The following is a 15,034-nucleotide window of genomic DNA, read 5'->3' on the forward strand; positions in this document are numbered from 1 at the left end:
GGGACTGGGAGACATCACGAGATGTGCTCTCTGGAGGAGCTCTTCCCAGCAGCGAGCACAAAGACCATGCTGTTAGCAGTGCCAGTTACGCTGCCAGCTCCGTTGGCTGGTTGTCCTAACCACCCCTCTTCCCCTGCACCTCACGGAGCTGATGGTCTGCATGCTGCTGGCTTTGGTATTTGCGAAGTGATTCAGAGAGCGTGGAAGAGGAGCTGTGGCAATTGTCCACGGCAGCCAACCGTGCCAGGGCAACGCTGTGGGAACATTCCTCATGTTTCAGCACTTCCCATCCCCGGCGCTCAAAGTCTTGCTGCCTGACTTGGCAGACTTCGATGCAACCTTTACGCAGAAATAAATCAGCATGTGGTTTGCAGACAGCAAATTGCCAGGCTCACAACTTCATCTGAATAACAAACACGAACAAGTCTTTCATGCTATTTACTTCTGTTTGCTCCAGAAAAGCAACACAACAACAGGCTTGCTACGGCCACAAGTTAGCTCCAGCCCTATCCCAAGCGCTACCCTAAGCTCCGGTGCCCAGCACACATGAAACCTTTCTTGCACAAGAATGGCAGCGCTTTTAACGGCTGCTGGATGGCCTTCACAGATCAAACGTTACATCTCTACAGCTGCTGCTTAGAGCATCGTTTCATAAGGTGCCTGACCCAAGTCAGACTGACTAGGAGTTGTTAATACAAGCTCTCCTCTGTAGTGAAGGTACTGAACAAAGGGCAGAATGAACTAGAGATGCATCTTGCAGTTCAAACAAACCAACGTCTATTCGACGCAGAGGAGGAAAATCCATTGCAGAGATTGATCTGGTACTGGGGAAGACAGAAAAAAGTGAGGGTGATGAAGGCAGAGAGAACAGAGTTCAACCAGGCCTGAGCTCATGGTCTCTCAGGGTCAATGCAACAGACAACCTGGAGTGATTTCAGAGTACAGGTTGTTCAAGGGAAACAGGAGCTCAAGTGAACAGCTTTGCAACAGTCCCACTACGTACAATCACTAGTCTGTGCATGCTGGAAACGTCTAACCCATGGAAAACATCGATCCATAACAGACCTCAGGAGCAAGGCTATCGATATTTTTAAGAAACCAACTGGTACATTCCTTTTATTATGCTCTACTAGCTATAGTCATCTCAAACATCTATAAACAACACGTTAAATTTTCTACTCTTTAAAACTAAGTAATATCCTGTCGTTCATTCATTAACTCCAATGGCTCATTATGTGTCTGGGAGGTTTTCTAAAGTACAAACAGACAATTTCTCACAAGTTTTCCTGCAACTCCACTGATTTATTTTGAAGAAGAGAGAACATACACAATGAAATACTTCTGAGTAGGTCACATATTATAAAACTCACTGGTCACGCTGAGGCACATCTTCATGTAGGCATGACTCTGGGAGCTGCAGAGCAGTCAGGAGTACTGAAATCAACGTCACTATTGAGGTGCTTAAATTGTACCGAAGTGCTTGAGTGGGTAATTAAGAGCTTGAACTATTTCCTACTGTGCTCATATTATCGCCAGTGCATTTTTAGCATGTCCTCATACCTTCAAAATAGCATGTCCCAGTGCCAACATCTGAAGTGTTATGCAACATGAGCTCAAAATGCCACCAGTTTAGGATGAAAACGCATTGCACTTTCCCATATGGACATTCAGGTCTCAAACACTGGAGGAGCTGGAAGTAGTAGGCCTGCCAACAAATTATTTGCAAGGATTTTACTATTCTCCAATGACTGATATGATATGGCACATCTAATTACTGTACATTTCTCTGCTCATCCAAGAGCCTTTATTGTATAGAAGCACTTCACAGCTGAGAGGTTTTTTTCACATCCTTACTCTTCTATTTTTGATAAACTAGTCCTACGCTTAAGAATCTTAATTGAATTCCTCTGAAATATTCACTAACTAGAACCAGGACTTCATGATTTGCCAATTAATTTTGCATGTATGGTCCATTATATTAAATTCTAGTCCTGAATATAGTTTGGCATTGCCATGCAAATAAGCAGGGAAGCAAGGATTAAAAAAAGAACACAAGCAAACTGCCTCCTCCCACTACTGCAAAGAAATGTTTTTGGCTCTGCCAACTACATATACACGACACGCTACCTATTTTATATATATATATTTCAATTAAAAGTCATTCTCCCTACTTTTTTTCTGTATCCTCCAATTCAGTCATTCACAGTCTAGCAGTCTGGATTGATAGTAGGTATGTCCCATCCATTGAGAGTCACATGTCCTGTATTCAAAGTCCTGCGCTCTAATCAAGAGTCTTCAGAGACCTCTAGAAACACATGGTTCCATCTTCTGTTGAAAGCAGTGCCTTAAGTTAGGTTACCCAAGACAATGTCAAATACCTTTGGAAATTTCCAGCGAGGGACTCTACCGCCACCTTAGGAAACCTACATTCCAATGTCGACTTGTTCCCATGGGGAAGAATTTTTTTGTTACATCCAGATGGAAATTCCCCTGAGCAACTTGCAGCTGGTTCCTGTTCTCCTGCGCATCCCCGTACTTCCATATTCTATACAAACCATTGTTAAAGCACTTGGAGGACTATGACGAGATTACCCTCAGCCTGCTCTTCCCCGTGTTGAAAAAAATTCAGTTCTTTCAGCCTTTCCTTCTTCATGTGTAAAGTTCTTCAACTCTCTAAATGTTTTGGTGTCCCTTTGCTGGACCCTCTCCAGTTTCCCAATGTCTCTCTGGAAGTAGAGGAGCAAAGACAGGACACAGTATTCCAGGTGTAGCCTAACAAGAGCAGAGGGAAGTAATCACGTCCCCCTCCTTCCTTGCTGCACTCCTGCTGATGTAGCCCAAGACACGGTTTGCCCTCACTGTGGCAAGGGTGCACTGCCAACTCCACATCCTTTCTGATAAAGGAGGAAAAGAAGCAACAGGATGGTGTGGAAGCTTTAAGAAAAGCATGCAGACATGTATGAGAGTCTGAGTTGCAGGCAACTGAGAGAAGAGGAAGAAACATGTTTAGTGGTATGCAGACTTCACAGGTGTTATTGAAAATCAAAGACATGAAGAAGTTAAATACTGAAACAGCAAACCACATTTCTCTAGTGTGTTTATGATATTACAGACATATACACTGAGCTTTCAAGGCAACCCACTCAGAAGCACCACAGCATTTCAGATCTTATTACAACGGCAGTAGCACACATTACGCTCTGACTTATTTCTGGAAGAGAATCCTCTTGCCAGGATTAGCAGACAATCTCCATTGTTTGTTTGCACTGCTGAACTGAGGATCTATACAATGAGTTGTTGACTCCATCCAGTACACTGCAGCAATACTTCTTTATACACTTCTGCCTACAATAATGAGCTAGTTCTTTCATGCAGACAAGATAATCAGCTACGCTACTAGAAACCCAAACAAAGAAAATTGATAGACAAGCACTTCTATCAAATTCTAGTCAAATAGAAAGTAGAATTTCATAATTTCTATAAAGAGCAACTGATTTCCCTACCTGACTCATCAAAATTTCAATGCCTTAAGGGCTATGACTGGCTTGAAAACTGGAACCAAACACAAATGATAACAGAATACCCCAAGATGACACAACATTTTTAACATCTCTGTTTATAGCAGTTTGGAGACTCTGAAATTACATTTCAGCCCCAAGACACATTTTTCAGAAGATGGCTACTTTTGACCCATGCCCAGAAGGAACAGTTTTGAAGCTTCCAGCTTATAAGTGTTCACGCTCAGGATTGTACTGAACGTAACTAATGTTTCTTACGTTACATCAGGAAAAAATTTTTCACAGAATGGGTCACTGGGCACTGGCAGAGGCTTCCCAGGGAGGGGGTCGAGTTGCCTTCCCTGGAGGTGTTTAAGAGATGGGTGGATGAAGTGCTGAGGGGTATGGTTTAGGGATTGTTAGGAATGGTTGGACTCCATGATCCTGTGGGTCCTTTCCAACCTGGTGATTCTATGACTCTATGATTTAGCCTTCCAGTACCTGCCTGAGGTGCTACCATCAATTAAAGTTTTTAATACAGTCCAGAAACTTTAACATTTCATAACTTAGCATGGTCTTGTGATTCTTTTCGCAGTTTCGTATCTCAAAAAATCCTCACATTGCTTCCTCCCACCCCTCCCATCTCAGTATCAATTACTTCAGCCAGTTATTCAATTAAATTAATTATGAAGAACTTCGAGCAGACTTTCACATTACTTAAGATAAACTGAGAAGTCATATTTATGCTTCACTACACTCCTGCCACTGTACATCAAAAGCAGAGTAATTCGTAACTCATGTCAACAATTGAAGCATGATTCAGTGCCAAGAAGCAGCTGTATTCAAAAAAAACCCCAAAAAACCCCCAACCCAAAATACTTCCTAACTCAGCCCTGCTAACTTTCTGTGTCCAGAGTCTTGTGTGACTACACAGAAATAAAAATCTTCACTGTGTACAGTCACTATAGGAAGGCAGGGTTGCTTCTACCCTCTGCTAAGCCTCAGCAATGGCACTGCTTCATCTTCAACAGCAGCATTACCGGGAAGTCACTTCTCCTCTTTTCAGTCTCACGGTCCCAAACCAGAACTTCTCTCAAGTTCCCCATGCTTTCTGACTCCACTAAAGATACAACCATTTTGCACACACAGCAGCTGTCAATCAGCCACAGTTTATCCTCAGCCTGCAAGATCATAATCCAAAAAACATCAGCCCCTGGAACTCGCCAAAGACACTGCCCTCTCATTCCCTGGGCTATTCAAAAATGCCAAACCTGAGACAGGGCTAATGCATATAATTAAGACAAAGGAAGTCAAAAGCTCCAGTTAGGTGCCTCTCAGTGTCAGAAAACAAGCAGATTGTACAGATGCTGATGATGAAGTCATTTGGCCCGTTAAAACTTTTTTAGAAGGATGAGGACTCTCAAAGCACAGCTGAACAAGCACTATTAGGAGCAATTCCTCTTTATCTTGATAACTAAAAACACAAAGCAGCTATAAACTCAGAGTCACACAGTCTCTTCCAGAGTTCAAGAACAATTGTCCGACTCAAATGCTTCAAAAATGTCACTCATTTCAGTTGCAACATTGAACCATTGACCAATTCACCCATTACAAAAATTACCCTGCACTGAAAATTAGAAGATAGAAAATGCATTAACAGGCTCCTACTGAACACATACCACTCAAAGAATATGAAACTAACAGCTGAAGTCTTCTTAAATATAATTTCACTCCCCCAAACTTACAGTTTAGTTATTACTAAGTGCACCAACACAGACCAAGATACAGCTGTTCTACATCAAGGGTGATACACGATCACTACCCAGCTCTTCATAGCAATGGAGTCCGACCATGGAAGGAAAACCAGGCATCTATATAACTAAACCTCTGCAGATAACAGGAGTAGGAAAAGAATTATTCAAATCACGATATTGTTGGGTCTCGACAGCCATTGCAAGGTACCGTCTCAAGCACACCAAGAACAGTTCACACAGCCACAGATGTTAGTTTCACAGTGCTCTCTAAGGTACCACCTTTAACAGTACACAAAGTCATAATAATGTAGCAATTAGCAAATAAAAAGAGATAGTATTTATAGGTCTCCTAAGTTGTTTTCTGCAGTTTTACTGCCATCCCAAAGAACACCTGATTCAAACTTCCTCAGGCAGCCTGTGAGAGGGAGTTCCAAAGCACCACAGATGCAGCCCGGGGGGAAGCAAAACCCTAGAACTTGCAGGAGAGACCTGCAGCAATCTCGCTTCCTCCCAGATGACATTGACAGTTATGTGACACAAAACATTGCTCTGCCCCATCTGAAGGTCCTTACTGATCAGCAACTCTAATAAAATCCCCAAATCCTGGCCCTCATACTTGGAGAGCAAACCCTCATTCCCCCGAGTCTGCGTGGTCCCCAGCCTCGAGGGTTCCCAGGACAATGGGATGTTCAAAAACATTCAGTGGAGGCGGTGTAGAGACTGGACACAATCTGACCTTCAGCGCTTCAAAGTTCAGGAAACAAAGGCATGAAAGAGTAGATATTCATACTTCAGCAACAGCCAGCATACGCACTACTTTCAGCTGTCTTCAGAGAAGTCTCTGCTACTACCTTTCGTGATGCTATTCAGAATCACATCTTGTATAGTATTGTTCTTCAAATTTCAACTCCCGGAAGCCACCAATTAACTGAAAAACTCATCTGTCCTTTCAAGAGATAACCAAGCCTATATCTTATGACTTCTGGGTACCATCTGATTTTTTAATAGCTAATTCATACTTACAAAAAGGCTGAAGTTGTCATTACTGACATTTTTATGTCCTACTACTTCATAAGTTGTCAAAAAATCTTCTAGCTTTTAGTCAGTTATTATATGCAAATGCCAACTTTATAACGCTTCTAGACAGCTCTAGCATTATCACGGGTGAAATTTATACCTCTTCCGTTTCCTTTAAAAAGACACTGAATTGGAACTGGTCTGGAATAATTCAGTATGAACAATACTCTCCTCCAATAAATCTGTTGAACATTGTTTTCCAAATCTAATGATGAATCCTCTAAATTTTATTTTTATGGAGCTGCATATATTAAAACAGATAGCCTGATGAATCATCTTTGCAGCCAACCAAGCAATTCTGTAATCTTGGACAGTTTACTTAGCCTGAAGTAAGCTTTGCTTTGATTATATGCAAAGTATCTATTTCTGAATGCATGGAAGATTCTGACACCTCTAGAGAAGAAAAACGTGCTCTAATTACATGAGTACATAATGCAGATAAATATTCAGGTTATAAAGTAATCTCAGTTATGATCACAAGCCTATACTAGACAAACTACAAAATTATTCCAGCATTCGTGAATTCACTTTATTGGTCTTAGCACTGTATAAATAGAAGGACATATTCCACAGCAGTGAAAAAGAAAAGCGAATAGCATAGCCTAACTTTTATGGTCACTTCAGAAGCAATTGTTCCGTTGCAGCTGCCCTCCTTTGGAGAAAACAGACATCTGCTCTGCTTGCAAGGCCAGCACGAGGAAGCTACCACCCGAGTATGTTTAGTTGGTGCTCAGCATCTTCTGCAGAGGTATTTCCAAAGACACAGGAGCTTTGGACGGTGTGAAAACTATTCAAACTGAGACGAAGCTGACTGCCTGCAGTTTGGAGCACGCCCTTTGTATCTGTCCACCTCATTTGTCTTCTTCAGCAGCACAGCTCGCTGTTGCCCTCCTGCACAGAGCAGCTCCATTCCCTAAGCAAGCCCAACAAAACCCCCTGTGTTCGGTGATCACGTGTGTTTGTACAAGCAAAACCTTTGCTAAGGTTGTGCTTGCACAAAGCCACGGTTACACATATGATCTCTCCATCATGTGATGCATGGGCACAAAGCTTTTCCTCAACGCCCTCAGCCTTGGAAGACTATCTCTCGGTGCCTTGCTTTGATGTTGCAACTACTCCAAGTTCAGAATAAGCAGAGATGCAAACCACCCATCATCCAGAGCTGTCAGACCCTGATCTCTTACGCACTCAGTGGAAAGCAATCTCGGGGTACAATTTTTAATTGTCACTGTCAATATTTCTTACACATTTTGGCAACTAACATTCCAGTGAACCACACAATAGCTCAAAACGTTTTCTTTAGCAGCAGAGAAGCAAGTGGGTATGTTGCTCCTTCCTGTTTCTGCCATGATTAAGCAGCTGAATCACTCTCAACATCCTTAAAAGATGACTAGATAGAATTTTTTTTCTCTCTCAATATAAAATAAGTCCAGGCATGAGAAGGCAGTTAACTATTTCAGTGGCCATTGGGGAGCTTTAGAATCTTTGTACAGGTTCTCTACCTGTGATTACACTGACAATGGCACTCTGCAGTGTCTCCTGGCTTCTAGTCTGTCCACGTGAACCCCTAAACCTCTATTTTTAATTTAGTAGCACTGACCTCAGAATCTGAATAACAATCTCGGGAACAACACAGACTTAATCACAGCAACAGTCACACAAGAAAGATCTTGCTTCTGACATAAATTGTTAAAATGCAGTATAGGAAAGCAAGAACTCCTCAGAATTGCTTCTGTAGAGGATCTTCCAGAATCTTTGGAAGAGTATCTATAGCTTCCAATGAAAACAAAACATGATCACAACAGATCCACCATCAGAGGACTGACACTGAAACGTAACACGTCTTCAATGCACTGGAAACTGGAAGAAGACGAACCATCACGCGTTTCTACATTAGGTCCCCCTTCTGCAAACATTCATCATGCAGAAGCTGGTCAGCAGTGGGGTCTGAGGAAGAAGCAAGATCAGATAGCTTCCTCCAGTGTCATTACTTTTCTGATATACCTCCAAGGGTTCAGCAACACAGCCTTTTCCTTCCTCTGTCTTCTTTCTCCAAATGGGAACAACACAGACTCAGTTCCCTATTTTACCACATCTATTTTCTCCTCTTAGATCATTCTTAGCAAAGGCTTTGCAGTGAAAGAACATTTTTCTAGGCTAGTTCCCATAACTACTTAAAGGTGTGTGTTTGTACATAGCATGTTATGGCAGGCAACCTTTAATTGCTGTAGTTTCTTGTCTGGTAGTTCTGCTTTGATATCACAGTGACAAAGGTAACAACAGAAATCAAAAGCTCCACAGCTTGCCTGCAGAGCAGGGTTAATTGACACCTCTGTCTTCAAGAGTCCTACTGTTTTAGTCTTGGCTAAGCTCTCCACTCAATCCAGGCCAAATTTAGCCATCACTGATGTTACTTTGTGCAAGTCACCTATTAAATAATTTTCAAGAAGAGAAAATAATCACAGGACAGAAAAAACAGGGCAGGGGGAAGTCAGTACGAAAGCCAACACACTTACCTGACCTGTGGCAGCAAAGAGGGCGGAAGGAAAGGGCACAGAGTATCACAGGTGACAACATTTTGCATTACAAAGAAAAGACAACAAGATAAACCAGGCTATTGCTTGAACAATATTGCCCACCTTCTTAAATGGTGCTCATTTCGCTTTAGGAAAAACAGCTTTATCAAGAACAGCATCGTAAATCAAAGAGGCATCCAAACCTTATAGACTTGTCCATATGTCCCATTTCCAACAACCTGCACCAGTTCAAATATTCCTGCGGGGTCCTGCAAAAAGCAGAAGAAATAACATTATTTGCAACAGAACGATGACTTTATAACGGAGCGTAACCGCACACAATCAAAATGAAAATGTCAGTGGCGCATTTGATGCTAGCAATACAGATCCCAGTGATCTGTATTACATACTGAAGGGGAAATAGCCAAATAACAGTATAAGAAATACATTAATAGTCAAGTTTTCAGTCAAAACTCTATCCACAACACAACTCGGTGAAGACTTGTAGCATGGCTATACAGTACATACAACAAATACATGGAGATGCATGAAGAATACAAGAATTCAACAGATTCAGCTTAACAGTAGAATAAGGAATAAACTCCAGGCTTCCTAAGCCTTAAAATACTGAGCTAGCCTAGAGGCTGAGCTGCTGTCTTCTGCTATGAAACACTTAGCATGAGCAATGTAACAAAGGAAAGTACCTAAACAATAGAATTGAAAAAATACTTTATAAAGCACCTGAGCTCAGCAAGCTTTCAACAGGGCAATGTACCACCCCAGGCCATCTTAGCAGTACAGGCAGGCTGAGAATGCTCAGTTCTCCTGTTTTTTTCAAACACAATAAGGTGAATTTCACTGCTGAATTGAAGTCTTGGCTTTGAACTCAGACTAGATTGTTAATGCACACAAAAGAGTCACGTGGCAGGTGATCAGTGTACCAATCCACATGAGCCAACTTTCATCCTACTAGTTTAGCACCAGTTGCTGTAAACTAAACACTGCAGCAGATGTCCTTCTCCAATAATGAGATGCTGCAGCCTTTCGCATAGCGGAAGACCATCTTGTTGCAAGGTATGGGCAAGTAAGTGTTCGCTCTTGCATGACTGAGCACATTAAAAAAATCTGTTGCTTCAGTTAAAACTCACTTGAGAGATTTATATGAAATCATTAAGAACTCAAGGGACCAGTTTCTTGGTTTCTGGCTGAGCCATTTATCAGTCTGCTCATTCCTTGGGATGATATCACTGAGAAATTTATATAAAATATTATTAACTCCATGTGTCAGTTTTACCACATCTGTTTCAGCAATCTGTCATGTTAGTTGATGCCTCTTGGTACTGCTGAGGGATGCAATACAGAAAAACATTATCTCAGAAGTACAGTTTCTGCAACCCAGGTTGCAAAAATCCCCCCCCCCCTTTTTTAAGGTATCAAGCTACCTCTCCACTCCACTTATGTTATTATTTTAATATAAATAATACTTTATTCATATCAGATATGGAAATATTTACATAGGCAAAATCCCAATGCAAACACAGGCTTTTTTTCTGAGCAGATTCTGCCTTTGCTGGCACAACACTCATGTCAAATGGCAATAGCTTTCACTGTCAGAGCAACACAGCACACACTTCCACAACTGAAAGTACTAATGAGTCAATTTGATTTTGCCTTTACATTAAATAAGTTTTAACCTTATTCTTCCTGGATTTTTCTAACTTCAACCCCCATTCCAAAAGCCCTCACAGAAAAGGAAATCAATAGGACCACTTGTGTATGGAGCTTAGCACAGGTTTAAGAATTTTTTGCTTGCAACTTTGGGATCTTCGTGAAGTGCTTGGTTTCCTTCTCATTTCTTCATTTTTCAGTCATAAGGTCTCCTCGGAGCCTTCTCTTCTCCAGGCTGAACAATCCCAACTCTCTCAGCCTGTCCTGACAGCAGAGGTGTTCTAGCTCTTGGATCATCTTTGTAGCCCTCCCCTGGAACTTCTGCTGCATTTTCAATTCTGAGTTCACAACTGTCCCTCTCACTTAAATGCATGCTCTGTCCTCACTCTTCCTCTTCAAGCTTATTTATTATGCAAACATAATAATTTAATGTGCCTCAAAGTAAGCTTCTCTTTCCCTCCAACAAATTTCATTCTGATTTAGCACCCTAATAGCTTGCTTCTAAAGGTTTTAGACACTCTAGGAACCCCCCCAATTATCTAAATAAATGTTAGCATTAACTTTAATATAGCAAAAATCCTACCCTGTCCTTGCGAGCCACTTGAGCATTAACCTCTCAAGCCTCTGCAGCTGTGAACGCAGCCAAAATACTTGGCCATCTCTCTTCTTTTAATCAGGACACCATAGTGAACTGAGCCTTGTTAAGAGTCATAAAGGATATTAATCTGGGCTCTGACTTTGGTCCTTGGATTGCCCTTGTTTGCTTGGATATCAGCACTGCATCACTCGCTGGCATTCTTCACGATGGGCTGACTTCTTAATTGTCTTGGAGTTAGGGATCATCTTTGATGCAGTTCTTCCTCTCAGCTGCCATTTAAGCCCTGTGGTCCATCTACCCCTTCACCGGCCAGGCCCTGCCAAATCGCTAGGTTCACTTCGACAGATGCCAGAACCTGGCCTGGACATTCATCACTTTAAGGTTAATTACTGTAATGCACTGTACCATATGGTGGCCTTCTTGCTTTCATGCAAGTCACCTGTAGATTACTCCAAAGGCAGGAGCAAAACTGTTGACCCAGGGGCACTCGGGCCACATCCATCTCCTCTGCAAGGCAGAATGAAAACATGAACGCAGCAAGTGCCTAACCAAAACTCCCTTTGCACAGTCTTGCTGCTAAACAAGATAACAGGTGTCTGAAGCCCAAGTTCTTCTACAAGGTCTCTGCACCTCAGCCCATAATGCAGAGATCAGAGGCTTTCAACCATCTGACTTCCCTGATGAATTCTGGGCAGGAGCACCCCAATATGGTCCTGCAACATTTGGAAACTACAGCCCAAACCACCTCTTTCCAGGAAAATGGGAAAGCCCTGGTGAACACCCATTTGGCGGGGAGCAAGGCCAGCTCATGCAGTTTGAAAACAACCCCAGTCACAGTTGTCTCTCTCCAAGTGGACTTCCTGACAGTAGTGAGCTTGGTGGGAGCACAGTGCCAGGCAGCTCCTACTGGCCTCAGGAACACCTACGACAAGGCAAAGACAGAGCACCTGTTTTTACACAATTTTTCCACTGCTTAGCCTCACCCGCCTCCCCTTTCCTGCTAAGGACAAACCCCAAACTAAGGCTGCCAAGGTGATGAGGAGGTTTCCTCTGCAAGGACACAATCATCCCCTCCCTTATCAAGGCTGAGGCTTGCCATGCTTACAGCCTCTGGGAGGTTTCTGCACCGGATGGTTCTGACACAAAGCCTGCAGCCTGGTTTACAGCATCACCCCTTTCCAAACTCAGATTGCCTTCTTATCATTTATGGGAGGAGATAAGATTCATCTGCTAAAGCTCCAAGAACTTCCGTTATTTCGTCTTACAGAGCCAGGTTACCCTCCTTGCCTCGCCAGGAGCCTTGAGCCATCTTCACAAACTACTGTCTCTGCCGCCTTTCTTCTTTCCACCTCTAGTCTGGAACACCCTCCTCGCCATGTGATTATTGCAAAGGCTTCTCCCAGCCCTCATTTTTTATTCCCTGGTATTTTTAGAAAGTAGTTTGCTCTGGTTTCGCTGTCTGGGGCTGACTGCTTTTTCTTTTTTTTTTTGCCATAATTGAACTCTTCCTTCTTCCTCTGTGGAAAGCGCTCCAGAAAAAAACTGCTTTGGTTGGACTGGGCTGCGAGGTGGTCAGCTTCTATGTCAAAAAGCAAAGTGGAAGGGAGGCATCACACACAACTCTGCAACTAACTGTGGATGCGAAACACTAACAGCGTGGCCAACGTTTGGATTACGTGAAAAACCTAAAAACACAAGGGCATCACGATGAAAATTCATAGGAAAGTAGGTGAACGCTTTTATAGCACTGAAAAAAAAGACAACAAGCGCAAATCTCAACAAAAAAACCCAGCAAAGCCAAACCCCCACGTGCAGATTTTCTTCCAGAAAACCCTCTGGTCCCGTTTGTTTTCTCTCCGCAGCTTCACATCCCCGGCAGGAGCTGCTCTCCCACGGGAGGGGAGCGCTCCTCTCCGCTCAGCCCCCGCGGCGGGACGGGGACGCGACCCAGCGCTCCAGCCGAGCCCCTCCAACCCGCCTCCTCCAGCCCCGCTCCCCGGCAGCGACAGCACCGGGGCCACCGGGGGGTCGGGGAGCCAAACCCCACCGCAGCCGGGATGCCGCCTCGGCACACCCCGGGGCTCGGAGCCCCGCAGCCCCCCCCCCCGCCAGCCCCTCCTTACCCGCAGCGCCGCCAGGTCGATGCCGTCCAGGCTGCGGGCGGCGCAGTCCCGGGCCATGGTGCCGCGGCCCCCGGCCCCGCCGTGCCCCGGCGAGCGCAGGAGGGCGGGCATGCCCGGCCGGCCGGAACGCCCTCCCCGCGCCGCGGAGCCGCCCGAGCCCCCCGGCAACTTTTAGAGGAGATGGAGCCTCGGGGAAGGAAAAAAAAAAAAAACCCACAACTTAGCGAGGAAGTGACGCGAGGTGTGCGGGTCTGGAGAGCAACTGCCGCGGGGAGCGGCGGCGACGGGGCTGCGGGAGGCGGGGGGAGCGCTGGTCGCCTCTGCAGCTGCCCGAAAGGAGATTGCAGAGAGCGGGGCGCCGGTGCCTTCACCTCCTCTCAAGCCATGGGCACTGGTCCTTTCTCCTTTTCCCAAACCATGGGCGCCCGTCCCTCCTTTCTCCCAAGCGATGGGTGCCCGTCCCTCCTTCTTTCTCCCAAGCTGTGGGCGCCTGTCCCCCGTTTTCCTTCTCCCATGCGATGGGTGCCCGTCCCTTTTTCTCCCAAGCCATGGGTGATAGGACAAGAGAGAATGGCCTCAAGCTGCACCAGGAGAGGTTCAAATTGGACATTAGGAAAAATTTGTTCACCGAAAGGTTTATCAAGCACGGGCAGAGCTGCCCGGGGAGGTGGTTCAGTCCCCATCCCTGGAGCTGTTTAAAAGACAGGTAGAGAAAGTGCTGAGGGATATGGAGACCTTAGGGATATGGAGAGCTTAGGGATTTGAGCAACGAAGCTGGTGAGGGGCTGGAGAACAAGTCTTATGAGGAGCGGCTGAGAGAGCTGGGGTTGTTTAGCCTGGAGAAGAGGAGGCTGAGGGGTGACCTTATTGCTCTCTACAACTGCCTGAAAGGAGGTTGTGGAGAGGAGGGAACTGAGCTCTTCTCCCAAGTGACAGAGGACAGGACAAGGGGGAATGGCCTCAAGCTGCGCCAGGAGAGGTTCAGGCTGGACATCAGGAAAAAAAAATTCACGGAAAGAGTCATTGGGCACTGGAATGGGCTGCCCAGGGAGGGGGTTGAGTCACCTTACCTGGAGGCGTTTAAGGGACAGGTGGATGGGGTGCCGAGGGGCATGGCTTAGAGAGTGTTAGGAATGGTTGGACTCCATGGTCCAGTGTGTCCTTTCCAACCTAGTGGTTCTATGGTTTAATAGTGGACAGGTACGGTTGGGCTTAATAACCTCAAAGGTCTTTTCGAACCTAACGATTTTATGATTCCATGGTCCTCCAGGGCCACCTCCCCACCCTGGGTCCCCCCTGCCAGTGCAGGCAGGGAGAGAGGGGTCAGGGCGCTGCCCACAGCCTCAGCCCACAATCGCACTGGCACGGGCAGAGCCCCACGGGCAGCGGGGAAGGAGGGAGTCTGCCAGCGCCCACCCAGGAGATGCACTCGCAGGTGGCACACGGAGCACAGTCAGCTCTGTGGGGCTGAGGGAAGGGACAGCAGTTATAAAAACAGAACAAAAAAACCCTAACAAAAAACAAATGAACCAACAAAACTCACCTCACCTCCTAAAACACCCACAAACCCTAAAACTAACGCACCCCCTCAAAAAAGCACACACCCACCCCCCACCTCTGCCCCCTCAAAATCAGCTGCAAAAACCCAACAAACTACATTAGAAGAGAAATCCAGAAACACTTCTAGACCCTAGAATTCTGTCAGGGAAGAGGCTTTTTAGGCACATTTAGTTCTTCAACAAAGTTATGCTTTATTGCAGCATTTGGCCTCAAATCTGTTAGTGGCACATAAATACATTGG

The 15,034-nt window shown here is 44.9% G+C and overlaps 1 protein-coding gene across 3 annotated transcripts in view; it reads right to left on the reverse strand.

The window, feature by feature from the left end:
- Positions 1-13,433, reverse strand: part of NRK (Nik related kinase) — a 100,018-nt gene extending 86,585 nt beyond the window's left edge. The window contains exons 1-2 of one of the 3 annotated variants that reach the window (XR_008451517.1): positions 13,234-13,433; positions 9,048-9,113 (exon numbers count right to left, since the gene is read on the reverse strand). Coding sequence is in view for 1 of the 3 variants with exons in the window: in XM_054075896.1 (XP_053931871.1) it covers positions 9,048-9,113; positions 13,234-13,344 (177 nt within the window). In the remaining 2 variants the exon portion in view is untranslated. Of the gene's footprint in view, positions 1-8,967; positions 9,013-9,047; positions 9,114-13,233 lie in introns of those variants that run through there. The other 2 variants (XM_054075896.1, XM_054075898.1) reach the window with 2 other exon arrangements.
- Between the last annotated feature and the right edge of the window lie 1,601 nt (positions 13,434-15,034).

This window comes from Cuculus canorus, chromosome 10, assembly GCF_017976375.1.
Source record: "Cuculus canorus isolate bCucCan1 chromosome 10, bCucCan1.pri, whole genome shotgun sequence".
Taxonomy (NCBI): domain Eukaryota; kingdom Metazoa; phylum Chordata; class Aves; order Cuculiformes; family Cuculidae; genus Cuculus; species Cuculus canorus.